The 18,910-nt window shown below is 35.9% G+C and overlaps 1 protein-coding gene across 1 annotated transcript in view; it reads right to left on the bottom strand.

Moving 5' to 3' along the window:
• GABRA3 (gamma-aminobutyric acid type A receptor subunit alpha3) overlaps positions 1-18,910 on the bottom strand; it is a 214,033-nt gene that overhangs the window by 63,068 nt on the left and 132,055 nt on the right. The window contains exon 5 of the mRNA XM_047097768.1: positions 12,590-12,672. Within this exon, the coding sequence (XP_046953724.1) occupies positions 12,590-12,672 (83 nt within the window). The remainder of the gene's footprint in view (positions 1-12,589; positions 12,673-18,910) is intronic.

Below are 18,910 nucleotides of genomic sequence, written 5' to 3'. Positions count from 1 at the left end.
TTTTATATATCAGTTATAATTCTCTATACCAAATTGCATGATGTTAATACCTGAAGTTGTATTTCTTCAACAAAGGCATACTTTGTATGCATAGTAAAGATGTAGAAACATTCATTTCTAGTTTTTTTTTTTTACTTTTTGAGAGTGAGAGAGCAAGTGGGGGAGGGACAAAAGGAGAGAGAGAGAGAGAGAGGGAGGGAGACTTAAGCAGGCTCCATCTCCATGGTCAACATGGAGCCTGATGCGGGGTTCAATCTCACCACTATGAGATCATGACCTGAGCTGAAATCAAAAGTTGTACACTTAACTGACTGACCCACCCAGGCACCCCAAAATATTCTTCATTTCTATAAGGAAATGCAAACTCCCCTATATGTTTTGAAACCAGTCCTCTCAATCTTTTTTCCTTATGTTTTGACAGCTACAGGTATAAGAACTATGTCACATTCCTTTTAATTCTACTAGCAGCTCTCAATTCTACTATATGTAAAAATGCAAGTGAGTTGATTAATGGCAACTAACATTGGACCCTTTTTCAGGAAGAGAGTAAAAAGTGATAGAGATTCGGGGGAATGGCAAGCATATGCCCATTAACAAGAACAACCACTACTCAGCCGATTGTGGCCATGTGAGAGTTTGAGACCAATGTCACATCTTCTGACTTCATAAAATAATAAAAAAATCTTGGGATTTATGTGACATCTCCCAAATTTCAAATCATTGCAAATAACTTTAAAAGTTATGGGGCACCTAGGTGGCTCAGTTGGTTAAGCATCCGACTTTGGCTCAGGTCATGATCTCACAGTCCGTGAGTTCATGCCCCGTGTCGGGCTCTATGCTGACAGCTCAGAGTCTGGGGCCTGCTTCGGGTTCTGTGTCTCCCTCTCTCTCTGCCCCTCCTCCGCTCACAATCTGTCTCTCTCTCTCTCTCTCAAAAATAAATAAACATTAATTTTTTAAAAAGTTATAAACACTATATGGATCAAACAAATTAAATTTTCAAGCTACCAATTTGCAACCTCTGGTCTAGAGATCTCCTATAAATGGCTATGGTCTTTTGTGATTCAGTCTTGGAAACAAAGCATCTTCTGATGCCTATGGGTATCTAGGGTTCCCAACTTGAATTATAGATCTTTAAACTATTATCACCAAGAAGAAAGGGAAATCCTCTCCTTAGGATTCTTCTCATTTACTTATTTAAAATTTATAAGACTATTAAGTGAAGACTATCACAAGGCCCTATCTTTTCATTTTCCCCAGTGCCATCCATCTGTAGTATATATGCTTGGGGTTCCACTACTCCTAAGCAGAGAATCACCTGTATATTTATTCTTATCTTTGCTGTTCAGGTGGTTGTAACTCTTTATGTTTATAGGACAGTGCAATCAGTGTTCTGCCCAATATACTCAAGAGTTTGACAATGTAAAGACTAGACCAGGTCTGTTCAGGGAAAGAGTAGGGGATAGAGATATTTTCCACCCCTAAGAAAGAAAAGGAATTTCTTGGTGGATCTCTTAACTTCAGCTGAGTACTTTGAGTGGACAATCCTGAATACTAGCCCTAAAAATCCTAGCAGTTCTAGTACAGATGTGACAATAAAACATGCTGCTATCCATACCTTAGAAATGTCACCAGGCCCAGAATGTCAACTTGTTTTAAGCAAAATGTAATAGTTTCATTTCTTTGGCAATAATATACAGGAACAGAGGGATTTATAGGGAAAAAAATATCTTCTATGATGGAGGTCAAAGCAGGAAAGGCATGAACTAATAAAGGAAGAGATGAAAGAATGAGAAATAAATTCAAAAAATAAATTGAAAACTACTTGATTATTCACAGCCTAACCCTGTAATGGTAAACAAAAGTTAAAGGAACCCATGGTAGTGGTGGTGGTGGTGGGGTTGGGTGTGGGGATGGCACCATTGCTTCTGCTCAGAGTGGACTTTTAGGGAAGGATTCATAAAGTAGATAATGCTTAGAAGATGAGACCACCTTTAAAGGGTAAAATTACATTCATATCAAAAGAACAACACAGCAAAGGCAAAAAGCATACAGGAACATCAGTGTTAAGGGAATTAATGGTACCCCTCGATTTAGACGCTAGAGAGAAGCTGAGGTAATATTTGCCCTAATTGCCCACACTAAGAAATGAGGGTTTTAGTTGTGAATATGCCTCAAGTAGAGAATGACATAGCAAAATGTATGCTTATGAAAGAATGCCCTTGCTGCAGTATGGATAACTAGGTGGAAATAATGAAACTAAAGCTAAAACATCAGGTAAAGGCCTTCACAAATTTTGGTGTAAGTGACCTTTAGGGCATAACAGATGGTAATTAAGTTTAATTGAGTGAGATAGAGGAGATTTCAGAGGTAGAACAGATTATAACTGATAGCTTTTCATTAAGGTTAAGAAAGGAAAGGAGGACATTTAAGGAAGGATTCTACATGACTCTAAGATTGTAGCTTTTGCAAGTTGTAGATAATGACGAAATTCATTCACCTAGTGAGGAACAGAACTCTTCCCCTTTAGGTCTTCTCTTTCTTCTCTCCTTCCTCCATGCCCCTTGGGCTCCTTTAACCTCTCAGCTTCTCTCCCATACCTTTCTTTTCTATCCTTATTTCTCAGTTCCAATAATTCTATTTTCATGGAGGAGCAGGGGTAGAGTGTGTGTGTTGGAGGTGAATGCTGCAGAAAGGATATCTACCACAATATTGGAACTATTACACCCCCAGAATGGCCCCCTCAACATATTGTATAAGCTATGATGACACAAACATTTCATTCTCTCTTTCTGTTAGTTGAGCCTTGGTATGTGTTAGGCTCCAGGAAAATGGGAAATAAAAAACAATCCTGCCACAATGGCACCAAGAGAAAGCATTCCCTTTGAACTTATCTTGTCAGAGACTGATTGCATGCTTGACTGATCAGTCAACAAATATTATGTTATTATATTAGACATATAAGGCACAGAGCTGGGGAGGGGTTTCATTAGATGCAGTGATCAGAGAAGACCTCTTTGGGGGAGTGGTTTTTAACCTGAAACCTAAAAAATGAGAAAGAGCCAGAGCTTGATGGGGAATATTTTAGGCCAAGAAAACAAGTACAAAGGCTTCTAAGTAGGAAAGATCTGCACTGTTCTATGAACTAGCAGAAGGCCAATGTAAAGGAGAGAGCAATATAAGATGAAGTTGAAGAAGTATGTAACAATCAGAATACAGAATCTAAATAAACCAAGAAAGGGAACACAAAAGGTTTAGAGAAAAATTAATCAGTCAGTTTGGGCATATTGAGTAAAAATATAAGGATTCTGATGAACATAACAACTACAGCCTAAGGTTGGTATATATGAGACCAAATGGAAACAGACATTGTATAGGTTTATAACTAAAACAAATACTTAAATTCTCAGGACTTCAAATTATCTGAAATGGTAGGACAAGTTATAGCTACTACTTACTGGACAAATTTTAGATTTCTAGCATGGGGGATATGTGTTTCTGCATCTATTGTGGTGATCATGTGGTTTTTGTCCTCTATTCTACTAATATGGTGTATTACATTGAATTTTGGATATTAAGCCAACTTTATATTCTTAGGATGAATCGCACTTAAACATAGTGTACAATCCATTTATAAGTTGCTTCATTCAGTTTGCTAGTATTTTGTTGAAGATTTTATTATTTATACTCATAATAAATATTTTCCTTTTCTTGTGATTTTTTTTAAATCAGAGTAATAATGACCTGATTTAAGAAGTAAAGAAATGTTACCTCTTCTTCTATATTTTGCAAAACTTTGTGAAGACTTAGTAATAATTCTTCTTTAAATATTTGGTATATTTCAATGGTGAGGCCATTTAGCCCTGTTTTTTGTTTGTTTCTTTTGTGTTTTGTTTTGTGGGGGGGGGAAGTTATTATATTACTAATGTAATGTCTTTGTTATGAGTTCAAAAACAATTTCTATTTCTTCTTTAGTCAGTTTCAATAATTTGTATATTTCTAGTAATTTCTCCATTTCATCTCAGCTGTCTAATTTGTTGGCATACAGTTGCTCATAGTATTCCTGATGATCCTGTTTATTTCTGTAAGGTCAGTAATAATTTCCTTTCTTTAAAATTTTAGTAATTTAATTCTTCTTCTTTTTTTGGCTTGGTCAGTCTAGCTAAAGGTTTACCAGTTTTGTTGATCTTCTCAAAGAACCAACTTTTAGATTCTTTGATTCTCTTAAATGTTTTTTCTATTATCTATTTCATTTAATTGCCCTCCAACATTTATTATTTTCTTCCTTCTACTTGTTTTGGGTTTAGTTTGCTCTTCTTTTTTCTAGTTTCTTAAAGTAGAAAGACAGATTATTACTTTCTTCTTTTTAATATATGCTTTACAGTTATACATTTCCCTCTGAACATTGCTTTAGCTGATGCATTCCATAAATTTTGGTATATGGTACATAATTTTCATTTATTTCAACTATTTTCTAATATCCCTTGTGATGTTTTCTTTGACCCATTCTTTATTAAGGAGTACACTATTTAGGAGTGCATATGTCAGCACATTTGTGAATTTCTCAAATTCTCTGGTTTTTCATTTCTAATTTCATTCAATTGAACACACTTTGTATGGTTTTAATACTTTTAAACTTATTGAGTATTGTTTTATGGTCTAATATGGTCTAACATATGGTCTACCCCAGATAAATGTTCCATGTGCTCTTAAGAGTAATGTGTATTTTCTTCTCTAAAGAAGACATCCAGATGGCCAACAGGCACATGAAAAGATGTTCAGCATCGCTCCTTATCAGGGAAATACAAATCAAAACCACACTCAGGTATCACCTCACGCCAGTCAGAGTGGCCAAAATGAACAAATCAGGAGACTATAGATGCTGGAGAGGATGTGGAGAAACGGGAACCCTCTTGCACTGTTGGTGGGAATGCAAATTGGTGCAGCCGCTCTGGAAAGCAGTGTGGAGGTTCCTCAGAAAATTAAAAATAGACCTACCCTATGACCCAGCAATAGCACTGCTAGGAATTTACCCAAGGGATACAGGAGTACTGATGCATAGGGGCACTTGTACCCCAATGTTCATAGCAGCACTCTCAACAATAGCCAAATTATGGAAAGAGCCTAAATGTCCATCAACTGATGAATGGATAAAGAAATTGTGGTATATATACACAATGGAATACTACGTGGCAATGAGAAAAAATGAAATATGGCCTTTTGTAGCAACGTGGATGGGACTGGAGAGTGTAATGCTAAGTGAAATAAGCCATACAGAGAAAGACAGATACCATATGGTTTCACTCTTATGTGGATCCTGAGAAATTTAACAGGAACCCATGGGGGAGGGGAAGGAAAAAAAAAAGAGGTTAGAGTGGGAGCATAAGAGACTGTTAAAAACTGAGAACAAACTGAGAGTTGATGGGGGGTGGGAGGGAGGGGAGGGTGGGTGATGGGTATTGAGGAGGGCACCTTTTGGGATGAGCACTGGGTGTTGTATGGAAACCAATTTGTCAATAAATTTCATATATATATAAAAAAAATTAAAAAAAAATAAATAAATTTCATATATATATAAAAAAAGAAAAAAAGAGTAATGTGTATTTTGATGTTGTTTGGTACAGTATAAATGTTAGATCTAGTCAGTTTATAGTTCAAGTCTTTTACTTCTATGTTGATGTTTTCTCTAGTGATCTGTTGAAAGTGGAGTAGTGAAATCTTTAGCTATTACTATTATCTATTTCTCCTTTCAATTCTTTCAATTTTGCTTCATGTATTTTGAGGTTCTGTGGTTAAATACATATATCTTTACAATCATTATATCTTCCTGATGGATTTACCTTTCTGTTATTTCAAAATCTTCAAGGCTTCTACAGAATGTGGAAGAAATGGATGGCAATAGGACTCCCTGATTTTACTGAGAATAAGTACTTCTCTTGAATAATACTCCTTATATTGGCTGTGAACCTTTGGAGAGAGTTTGGAGAAAGTTTATTTTGAAAAATTTTTACAATGTTCTGATTGGTTTTATGGAAGAGATTTTCAGAAGACCTTACTCTACCGTTCCAGAATTGTTCCTCATTAGAGATATTTTTCCCATTGTATTTTTTTCCATTATTTAAATTCCAGTATAGTTAACATAGAGTGTTACATTAGTTTCAGGTGTACAATATAGTGATTCAGGAATTCCATACATCACCCGGTGCTCATCACAAATGCACTCCTTAATCCCTATCCCTTTTCACCCATCCCTCACCCTTACTTCCCTCCCTGGTAACCACCACTTTGTTCCCATTAGAGATTATTTTAAGACTAATTTCCACTGCCCACTTAATTTAAGAATTTAAGGGGCGCCTGGGTGGCGCAGTCGGTTAAGCGTCCGACTTCAGCCAGGTCACGATCTCGCGGTCCGTGAGTTCGAGCCCCGCGTCAGGCTCTGGGCTGATGGCTCGGAGCCTGGAGCCTGTTTCCGATTCTGTGTCTCCCTCTCTCTCTGCCCCTCCCCCGTTCATGCTCTGTCTCTCTCTGTCCCAAAAATAAATAAACGTTAAAAAAAAAATTTAAAAAAAAAATTAAAAAAAAGAATTTAAATTACTCTTTTCTTCTTGATGCACTCTCTTTGGATTCCAGGATAATATGTTCCAATAAGATTCCTAATACTTTACCTGTCTTCTCCTCCATATTTACTGTGTTATTCTCTTCTCTGTAGTCTTTAAATGTTATAGTGACTGAAGATACAGCTCTTGATACTTTTATCTACGTACAGTCATTTCCTTAGTGATATCCTCCAGCCTATGGCTTTAAATGATACCTAAATTAGATCTCCAGTCATCTTTTCTGAACACCAGACTTATATTCCATATAATCAGCATCCAGAAGCACTATTTGTGTCCCTGTTTAAGCACAGCCTGCACCATGGGTAACCACTATCCTGACTATTGTTTCTATGTGGGAATTCCTTCCTGGCATTTATTAGAAAATTTATATACTTTCTGAATATCAAATACTGATAAAAATAGTTGAAATGAGCAAAATAGAAAAAGTAATATAATTCTCCTGTAAGAATTAAAGCTTAACAATGGACATACAGATATTACTGATTTGAAGGAATCCACTAATGTCAAGTTAAAAGCAAGAGCAGGAAATGCTGGCACATTGAGTAAAAGATTATGAAAATTCCACATATCAGTACAGGAGTATATGTTGATCTTATCAGTTGATTTTCCTTATTGTATATATATGTTTGTGGCCCTGTATTCTGGTAATGGTGAGTCTTTCTTACAAATTATACGTTAATAAGTCTATATTATATGCATAGCATAAAATATACAAACTCTGTGGGTGTTATTTCAAGAATAAGTTTGAGAAGCAAAGTAAACCCTTAAACTGGTAATTTTGACTTTTGATTCTGTGTAGTGCTGCTTACCTTGCTAAGAAATAAAGAAAATCTTGTTATTCAAACAGTATATAATAAGATTTGCTGGTATTTTCCAGATTTTGACTATCTTTTATACACTACTGGTCTTTGCTACTACTTCTAAACTTACATTTCTTATTTATTCAAAAAAAATTTGGATATTCATACTAATGACTAAGGAACATGAAGGTTGGAAATATTTTATGAATAACATTTAATGTGTAAGATTTTTAGGAATTCCAACTCCTATTCCTGAATCCCATAGTTTAATATGTTAGAAGTTTGGGTATATTATCAATAGCAATGTTAGATAAAATATTAAGGACTTCTTAATTTTTTTACTGTTTATTCATTTTTTGAGAGACAGATGGAGAAAGAGTGTGAGTTGAGGGGCAGAGAAAAAGACACAGAATCCAAAGCAGGCTCCAGCTCTGAGCTGTTAGCACAGAGCCCAAGTGGGGCTTGAACCCACAAAAACTGGGAGATCATGACCTGAGCTGAAGATGGAGGCCCAACCGACTGAGCCACCCAGGTGCCCCATATATTAAGGACTTCTAATACCACAGATTAATTCTGCCTGATATTGTATATGATATAAATGGAATCGTGCACTATAATACATTTATGTGTCTGGCTTTTGCTCAGAATTAAATCTATAACCTCATCCATGTTGTTGAGTGTAATATATCTGTCATTGTACAGTATTTTATTGTGTGAATATATCACAGATTTTGTATCTGTTCTGATAGATATTAGAGTAGTTTTCAGTTTGGAGCAACTAAAATAGCTCTGCTATGAACACTCATTGTATGCTTTTTGGTAGATATAAATACTGATTTATGTTTAAAAATATACTCAGGACTAGAAATGCCAGGTTCTATGATATGTATATGTTTAGTACTAGTAGAAACCACCAATTTCCCAAAACTTTTGTACAAATTTACATTCCTCTTAACAGTGCATGAGAGTATAGTTGTGTTCCATATCCTCACCCACATTTGGGATTAAGGAAGAAAAGTTGAAATTCCTAAAAGTGTTATATACTATATGTTATTCATAAAACATTTACAACCTTTTTTTTTTTCATTTTAGTTATTCTAGTGGGTGTAGAATGGTATCCTCTGGATTTTAATTTGTATTTCCCTGATGATTAATATAGTGGATCATTTTATATGTGTGTGTGATTGGGAAAGTGTTCTACAAGGTGCCTATTCAACACTTTTTTTTTCTATTGAGGTTTCTGACTACAAAACAGATGAATATAATAGAGGAGAAACAAAAATAATATGAAAACAGGGAGGGGGACAAAACAGAAGAGACTCATAAATATGGAGAACAAACTGAGGGTTACTGGAGGGGTTGTGGGAGGGGGGATGGGCTAAATGGGTAAGGGGCACTAAGGAATCTACTCCTGAAATCATTGTTGCACTATACGCTAATTTGGATGTAAATTTAAAAAAATAAAAAAATAAAACGTTAAAAAATAAAAAAAATAATTATGGATTTGAGTCATTTGTCATGTATATGCAATACACATATTTTCTCTCACCTTGTGACTGGCCTTTTTACCATTGTCTTTTGATAGACAGAATGTATTAATTTTTAATATATTCTAATTCATCCTCTTTTACCTTTGTGATCAGCTATATTTTATGTCCCATTTAAGTAATCTCTACTTCTTCAAAGATCATGAAAATATTCTCTTATATTTTCTTCTAAAAAAATTATTGTTTTACCTTTCACCTTTTCACATTATATCTACATTCCATCTGAAATTTATTTTTGTGCATGATGAGAGATAAAAGTCAAGATTTCTTTCTCTCTCTTTCCTTCCTTCCCTCCCTATCAGCCTCCCTTTCCTTCTCCCTTTCTTTCTGCTTTTGGACTTCTGTTATGTCCCATTAGTCTATTTGTCTATCATTCCAATAATAATACCTACAGTTTTAGAATATACAGGTAGTTTTAAAATTTTAAAATAAGTCTTGATATCTGGTATTAGATTTGATTTGATTGTAAGTTCTCTAGCTTTATTCTCCTTCTTCAAGATTGCCTAGCTATTTTTTACACTTTTACATTTCTATATAAATTTTAGAATCAGTGTTTTCTTTGTATTTGTCCTCCTTAGTGCTTACCAACTTCTTGAATGTTTAGATTGATAACTTTAAAAATGTTTGGCCTGAATGTAACTATTACTTTTGCTCCTTTCTCTCCATTTTTCTTCCGCAAAATTACACATTACAACGTATTTTACTGTGTCCCATGTTTCTTACTCTTTTCTGTATTTTTGTATCCCTGTGCTTCAGTTTTGCTATTTTCTGTTTATCCATTTTTAAATTCTCCAATCCTGTCTTCTGCTTCTTAAATCTATCCATTGAATTCTGAATTTTGCATATGTACTTTTCCATAAGTAATTTCTAATCTGTTCTTCTTTATAGATTCCAATTTTCTGCTGAAATTCTGTTTTGTCTCTTTTATCTCTTATATTCATCTTTTCTCCTTTTCCTCGAACATATTAACCATAGTTTTTGTTTTTTAGCATAGTTTTTAAAAGTCCTTGTCTACAAACTCTGATATCTGGGTCACCTGTTGACCTATTCTATATTCCCCCTCCCCCTTTATTTATTTTTTGTTTTGTTTTAAAATCTTGGTTTTAGGTCATATAGTCCTATTGGTATGCCTAATGATTTTTTTTATTGAATTCCAGACACTATATAATAAAATTGTTTAGTTTTCATATGATGTTAACTTATACCAGAGAGGCTTCATTTTTTCCTTTTCTAAGCAGATAGTTTAGGATAAATATTACCTTAATCCTATAAGAGACTGAGTTGGGTTATAGTTTTGGTTAAACTTGATGTATGTCCCTGCTGTTCCCTTGTAACTAGGACATAGTTTCTCTGGGGTTGTAAATTGATAGCCTAGCATGCCTTCTTTTTTATAGCATTGGGAGACTGTAGGAAAGCCAGCTTTACATTTCAGAGGTTTTCATATTTTTATTTGGCCTTATGATTTATGCATATTCAAAAAGTCAGCAATTGTATTGACAGGGACATCGGCCAAGAATTTGAGACCTTCTAGATCTCTATTTTTATCACTTTAGCTCTGTGTGCCAATTAAACAATTGCTTTTTTTTCCCTATCATCTAGCATCAGCCCTATGCCTAGGGCCAAACATGAATTCTAAGCTTCAATCAATGGCTAGAATAGACAGGTACCATAAAGAATGAATAAGCTGCAGGTCACAAATTCATTTATGAGAGGTTCTACCTTTTCTCCAGAATTTTTGTCTTTCAATCCTCATTGCTTCTACAGTTCTAGGTTTTCTAGTTATTCATGAGCCATTATTATTTATCATCTGAATTATTGCAATAACCTTTTAACTGGATTTCCTTCTTCTATTCTTCCCAACTTATATTTTAACAGAGTATCCACAATTATTAAAACATAAGTCAGATAATATAATCATTTTGTTCAAAATATCCCAATCACTCTTCATTTTCTCTCAGTAAAATTCAATGCCCTTTAATGTCCTAAAAGACTCTAGATGATCTGTCTTCTTCTTTGATCTCATACTCTCCTAGTGCTTTCCCCTTTACTGTATCTATATACTATACTGAACACTTCAATCTTCTTTGAAGAAGTCAGATACTTTTCTGACTCAGGGTCTTATCCCTGGTTGTTCTCTCTACCTAGAGCACAGTTTCCTCTAATATCTGCACTGTTAATGCTTTTACCTTCTTAAAATCTCTGCTCACTTTTTCAAAGAGGCCTATGCTGAATCCCTACTTTAAATTTCAGTGGCAACACCTATCTTCCACCTAGACATGACTAATTCCCCTTATTCTGCAAAAATTTTAGGTCTTCCCATGGTTATTTTCAATTTACAACATACTTTATACTTTACTTTTTAATCCATTTTTTATTTTATCTTCCACCATCACTCTCTCCTCTATAAAATACGCTCCACAGGGGCGCCTGGGTGGCGCAGTCGGTTAAGCGTCCGACTTCAGCCGGGTCACGATCTCGCGGTCCGTGAGTTCGAGCCCCGCGTCGGGCTCTGGGCTGATGGCTCGGAGCCTGGAACCTGTTTCCGATTCTGTGTCTCCCTCTCTCTCTGCCCCTCCCCCGTTCATGCTCTGTCTCTCTCTGTCCCAAAAATAAATAAAAAACGTTGAAAAAAAAAATAAAATAAAATACGCTCCACAAAGACAGGGTCTTTGCTTTATTCATGGATGTTTTCCAAACTCTTACAATAGAGCCTGGCACAAAAGAGACAATCTATAAGTATTTGACAATGATTGAAAAAATATGTCACATGTAATTACTTGGGTCTTCTCAAATGCTCTTTCTACTTTAAAATACAGAGTTAAATTTAATTTAGACACAATCAACACAGACCTTGATATATTGCTCAGATGACTCCCTATATGAAACTTACTCTGAAATTCTTAGAATTACACTCAAATTCTATTCAATTTTAATTTTTCTAATTTATTTAAAAATGGGCTATGTATCTACTCATTTCTCTGTCAGATTTGCAGTTACTGGTAAAGGCAATACTCTGTAAAAATGAGAAAATCTCCAGATTTTCTTTCTTTCTATCTACCATTTACTGTAGAGAATTAGATAGAACTCTATAAGATGCAGGTAGAAAAGGCATTTCAAAAATATAAACACATTTCCTTTTGGATATCTTGTCCTTAGGAAGTGGCTACTATACTCTAATTTTGTTAATTATTCATTTATTTACTCATTCATTCTCAAGTATGTATTTAAATTCCAGTTAGTTTATATTCAGTGTAACATTAGTTTCAGGTGTACAATATAATGATTTATCACTTACATACATCACTCAGTGCCCATCACAATATATTAGCTCTGTCTTGCTCTATCTTCTGGACAATTTAGGAAACAGATGTTAATGTTTCAATCTAATGATAGAAATGAATCTGAAATAGTGAGATAATATTTGCTATCTAGAAAGAAAACTCTATTAAAAGCTAAGTCTCCTCCTCCTAATTAGTTAGTACTATTGAACACCACTCCCTTTCCTCATTCCCATACTGGCCTGGGTTAAAGGTTTCAGCTTTAGAAACTACTAGGGGACAGAATAGGAAATACTCAGTTTCCTTTCAGAAGAACAGGTAAACAGAAACTGAAAAACAATACGTACAGCTTCCAAACTTCAGTGGGCAGGCATGTACATCCATAGGAAAATCTTCCAAATGCATGGGGCACTCAGCATGAATTGTTAATCTAACACAAAGGAGAAAAGAAAATTAGATTAAGCAAAAATGAACAGTATTAATCGCAGAGCTGAGTTCCCACTCACCAGCAATGGGGTGCCCCTAAGAATAATGGGATTTCATTTATTTAGGTTCACTGAGATCGAAGTCTTTATGAACACAAGGGATGAATTAATTGAACCAAACAGCAACTCAAAGCAGCATTCAGTAGTCAGATTTTTAAATCAGATTTGAATCCCACCTTACCACCTTTAGAAAAACACATATAACTTATCTGCCTTAGCTGAGTTCCCTCAGCCAACCCTCCCTCTCAAAGAAGGCTTAAAACACAAGATTCTGACTTACTCTTTGATAGCAGTTTAATTATTTGTTAAATAATTCTTATCAGCAGCCTATAGAGTGAGTTAACCAATGTAAAGACTACACTGGGAAGGAGAGATGAATATCTTTATCTTGATAATGAACAGGTACAAAAGATGTCTCTGCTGCTCACAGCAACTGCTATAACTTTGTTGATGGAGATGCCTCTTGGGAACATATACTGCATGTTCTTGTGCACACACACGCATGCACACACACACACAAAAAACTGGTCAGGAAAACAAAATATGAAGGTAATGGAGGACACCAAAAACCTCAGAGGTTAAGTCTAAAGACCTCATGCTTTATTTTTTTAATATTTTTTAATGTTTATTTATTTTTGAGAGACAGAGACAGAGCATAGGTGGGGAGGGGTAGACAGAGAGAGGGAGACACAGAATCTGAAGCAGGCTCCAGGCTCTGAGCTGTTGGCACAGAGCCCAACATGGGGCTCGACTTACAAGCCGTGAGATCATGACCTGAGCTGAGATCATGACCTGAGCCAAAGTCAGATGCTTAACCGACTGAGCCACCCAGGTGCCCCATAAACACCTCATGTTTCTTAATAGGAACAACATGTGAAAGACACTGCATGGATTCCTCAATGAAAATCTGAATGGGGTATGATTTGCAATGCCCACATATTCATTCTCCTGCACTATTCTGCATAAATAATCTATTCTAAGATTTCTCCTCTGATTTCTTGTCAATAAACTAGGCAATCTAGAAGTGGACAAATTCTTAGAAACTCACACACTATCAAAGCTGAATCAGGAGAAATAGAAAATTTGAACAGGCCCATAGCCAGCAAAGAAATTAAATCAGTAATAAAAAATCTCCCAACAATTAAGAATCCTGGACCAGATGGCTTTCCAGGGGAATTCTACCAGACATTTAAAGAGTTAATGCCTTTTCTTCTCAAATTGTTCTAAAAACCATAAATAGAAGGAAAACTTCCAAACTCATTCTACGAAACCAGCATTACCTTGATTCCAAAACCAAAGACCCCATGTAAAAGGAAAACTAAAGACCAATATCCCTGATGAACATGGATATAAAAATTCTCAATAAAATACTAGAAAATCAGATTCAACAGTACATTAAAATAATTATTCACCATAATCAAGTGGGATTTATTTGTGGGCTGCAGGGCTGGTTCAATATTCGCAAACCAATCAATGTGGCACACCACATTAATAAAAGAAAGGATAAAAACCATATGATCCTCTCAATAGATGCATAAAAAGCATTTGACAAAATATAGCATTCTTTCTTGATAAAAACTCTCAAGAAATTAGGGATGGAATGAACATTCCTCAACATTATAAAGGCCATATATGAAAGACCCACAGCTACTATTCTCAAAGGGGAAAAACTGAGAGATTTCCCCCTAAAGTCAGGAACATGACAAAGGATGTTTGTCACTCACACACTCACTACTGTTGTTCAACATAGTACTAGAAGCCCTAGCCTCAGCAATCAGAAAACAAAAAGAAATAAAAGGCATATGAATTGGCAAAGAAATCAAACTTTCACTCTTCGCAGATTATATGATACTCTTCATGGAAAACCCAAAAGGCTCTTTTTTTTAAGTTTATGTATTTATTTTGAGAGAAAGAGCATGTGTCAGCAAGGGAGGGGTGTAGAGAGAGGTAGAGAGAATCCCAAGCAGGCTTTTCACTACCAGCACAGAGCCTGATGTGGGCCTAAACTCACAAACCATAAGATCATGACCCAAACCGAAGTTGGATGCTCAACCAACTTGAGCCACCCAGGGACCCCTGAAAGACTCTTTACAGAATTTTGAGCCTTAACTTTCCTTGGCCTAGGTAGTAGCCTTCCATGTAGAAATGAGACCTGCAGAGCATAAAGTCAGAATTCTTTGGAGCCTAGCTTTGATGAGTTATTTCTAGCTAATCTGTTTCCTGGTTATACTGGGTTCAATCTATGCCATCCTTTTAGAGCTCTAGGTGACCAACTGGACAGCATTTCCAATCCTAATTGTTAAACCTGATGAATATGTAACCCTTCACAAATGTTCAGAGGAGCAATACTAGATATTGCTTAGAGCAGGATAACTAAAACATGTTCATGTGTATGTTAGCAAGAATTCTAGACTAAAAGGTAAAAACCAAGTGTATACTCTTCAACAAGTACTTATCCATCTCTTATTTTTAGTTCTCCCAACAAAACAGTAAGAGGTTGAATCTAGATGGCAAGTATCCTTGAAGATCTAACTAATCCCTTTAATATTTACAAAATTTTTCATGTGTCTTGGACAAAGGCTTAATTTTCAAGTCAGGCTGCAATATTCCATCAATCCACTCTTTATTCTCAAGGCATAAAGAAGGTTTCATAATTCAAAGGATCTGACACACAGAAAAACATTATTTCACTGTGAAACCTGTTCCTTGTGTTGGATACTTAAAATATTCCATGACGGTTTAATAAAGAAAATTGTGTTCCTTCTTTCCACTTATATTAGTATTTCCAAGACACTGTCTTTTGTGAGTAATGTCAAGGGGAAATTACTTTATGTCTACCCAGCAGTCCTGAGGACATGGCAAATAAGACCACAACAAATAGATTATAAAAGCAAGATGCAAAGGGCATCTGATTTCTGATTAGGAGTGGAACTGATTCATAACATTTCTATCTTCCTTTCCATACACTTCTTGCACATCCTACCTAGGCACATAGCAGAGAGGGAGGAGAAAGCAGATGTTGGTGAGGGCAGAGTACTTCACAACCCAGATTATGCTGTGCTCCTTTCATTGGTTCTTAAACACACCCTAATGCTCTCTGACATCCCATGTTATACTGTGTTCCCTTCTTCCTTCTCTTTACTTTGCTACAACTTTCAAGACCTTTTCAAGATTTTCTGCAGCAGAAAGCACCCTGGCAATATCCAAGCTAATATACTAATCACTACAGTCTATGCCATAAAAATATCCATCCCCTCCAAAAGTTTCCTTCCATATCATTATTATTATTATTATTATTATTATTATTATTTTGTGTGACTAGAACCCTTAACATAAGACCTGTCCACCTGGCAAATTTTAAAGTAAACAATACAGTATTGTTTATTGAGAAAAGGACCTGAATAGACATTACTCCCAAGACATACAAATGGACACAGTTATGTAAAAAGGTACTCCACATCACTAATCGTCAGAGAAATGTAAATGAAAACCACAATGAAATACCCCCTCACACCTGTTGGATAGGCTATTATCGAAAAAGACAAGAGATAACAAGTGTTGATGAGGATGTGGAGAAAAGGCAACTCTTGTGCACTGCTAGTGGGAATGTAAATTGGTGCAGTCACTATGGAAAGCAGTATGATGAAGGTTCTTCAAAAAATTAAAAATACAATTACCATAAGATCAAGAAATCTCACTTTTGGAAATATATATCCAAAGTTACTGAAATCAGGATTGCAAACAGATATCTTCACTCCCATGTTCATTACAGCATTATCCACAATAGCCAAGACATGGAAGCAATCTAAGTGTCCATCAACAAGTGATAAGAAAATGTATATACATACAATGGAATATTATTCAGCCTTAACAAAAGAAAGAAATCCTGCCATTTTGAACCACATTGATGAACCTAGAGGACATTATGCTAAGTGAAATAAACCAGACAGAGAAAGACAAATACTATATGATCTCACTCATACGTGGAATCTAAAATAGTTAAACTCATAGAAGCAGAGAAGAATGGTGGTAGGGAGGGAATGAGGAAATTTTAGTGAAAGGGTACTCAGGTTCAGTTTTTCAAGTTGAAGAAGTCCTAAAGATCTACTGTATAGCAAATAGTCTTTAGTCTTTCTTTTCAAGAAAGGTTAGAGACCCCTCAAAATGTGACATTCAGATCATAGGGATTCAGTTCCACTCCAAGGTTTAGCTTGCTTTGATTCCTATGCAAAAACAAGACAGAAATTCCTGTAAGAGGAAGTCCAGGAAATGCCTTTCTTTGGGAGTGAAAGATACAGATAGAAAGGAAGCTCTTTTAGCCCTACACGTGTGCATTCATATGTGCACACGCACACGCACACACAAAACCCTACATTACTGCCCTCATTTCACTGCTTTGCAGCATTCTGGCTCCCTTGTCCCTACCTTTTGCTCCTCAACAGTTGGTTTTTATTCCACCACAGTAAAAAGTTAAAGTTTTGTTACTTCCATGGCCTCCTAGCTAGTCTCTTTCCTGTAACCTTTTGCCCTTACAGTATATTCTCTGCACGATAGCCTTCTAATGTTTCCTCATCTTATATAGACTAAAATCCAAAGTCTTTGCCATGGCTTATAGGGTCTTGTATGACCTTGTCTTCTTCTTTTTTCTTTTTTTTAAGTTTATTTATGTATTTTGAGAGAGAGAGAGAGAGCGAGCACACACAGGAGGGACAGAAAGAGAGAGAGAGAGAGAAAGAGAGAGAGAGAAAATCCCAAGCAGGCTCTGCATTGTCAGTGCAAGGAGACTGACCCATGATATGACCTGAGCCAAAATTAAGAGTCAGATGCTTAACCAACTGAGCCACCCAGGTACCCCATATGACTTTGTCTTCTGTTTCTCTTCAGCTTATGTCCTATAATTCCCTCCCTTGTTCACTTTGTTCTAGTCACAATGGCTTCCTTGCTTCTCTTTCAACATGCCAGGCTCCCATACATCATGGTCTTTGCACTTGGTATACCCTCATACCTCTTTCAAGTCTTTGTTTAATTATCTTCTAAATTAGGCCCACCCTGACCTCCATTCAGTTTACTATTACACTGTGGTTAGTAAACCTTACCATGCTCTTTCTTTACCCATAACACCTAACATATAACATGCCATATAATTTATTTTTTCTATTTATCATCATTTTTTCTCCTTACTATAAGGTTATGGATTTTTGTCTTGTTTTCTCTTTCATGTGCTCCAGGAGCCTAGCACATTACCTAGCACATTGTAGATATTCAATACATATCCATTGGTGAATTAATTAATGAATGAGTTTTCTCTCCTAAAACCATATATTTCTATGGTGATCTTGTAGAGACGAGGTGTACACTGGGCAGACAGGGTTTAGGCATTTTTAGCATTCCAGGCAAAATAGCATTTTTTTTAATTTAAGAGAGAGAGAGAGAGAGAGAGAGAGAGAGAGAGAGAGACAGCTCACAAGAAGAGGAAAGGGGCAGAGGGAGAGAGAAAATCTTAATCAGGCTCCATGCTGAACATGGATCCCGATGTGGGGCTTTATCCCACGACCCTGGGACATGACCTGAGCTGAAATCAAGAGTTGGATGCTCAACTGACTGAGCCTCCCAGGCACCCCTGAATAGCATCTTAGTTTGATTCCTTAATAGCATAATATCTCAACTTATTATCTTAACTGGGCATATAGCCTCTTTCCTAGAATTTCAGAGCAGAAAGAGCCTTACTGAAAACATCCAGTATTATCCCTTCAGATGTTTCACTTATGATGAAACAGAAGGGAAGGAAATTGCCCAAATCATCCAACAAGCCTGTCCTAGAGCTGACTAAAAGTTTCTGGATTCTTTGATGTAGTCATCAAATATTTTTTGATCACCTACTTTGTGCCAGGTATTAGTGTAAGCAATGTAAGTACATTAGTAAACATACCAAGAGTGCTGCCCTCTTAGAGCTTACATTTGAGTAGAGGGAAAACAAAAAATATAAAGTATGTATAGATAGATAAATACATACATACATACATACATACATACATAGTATATTAAAACATAATATGCCTCAGGAAGAAATATAGTATGTGAATAGATAGTATTGGGGAAGGATTGTAATTTTCAATAGGGTGTTCAGGGAATACCTCACTGAGTATTTGAGCAATGATCTGAAGGAAATGAGAATGAGCCTTG

Source organism: Lynx rufus, unplaced genomic scaffold, assembly GCF_022079265.1.
Source record: "Lynx rufus isolate CCGP_SWC_20201006 ecotype Redwood Valley unplaced genomic scaffold, mLynRuf1.p SCAF_40, whole genome shotgun sequence".
NCBI lineage: Eukaryota > Metazoa > Chordata > Mammalia > Carnivora > Felidae > Lynx > Lynx rufus.
This window is presented reverse-complemented; position numbering and strand designations above follow the sequence as displayed.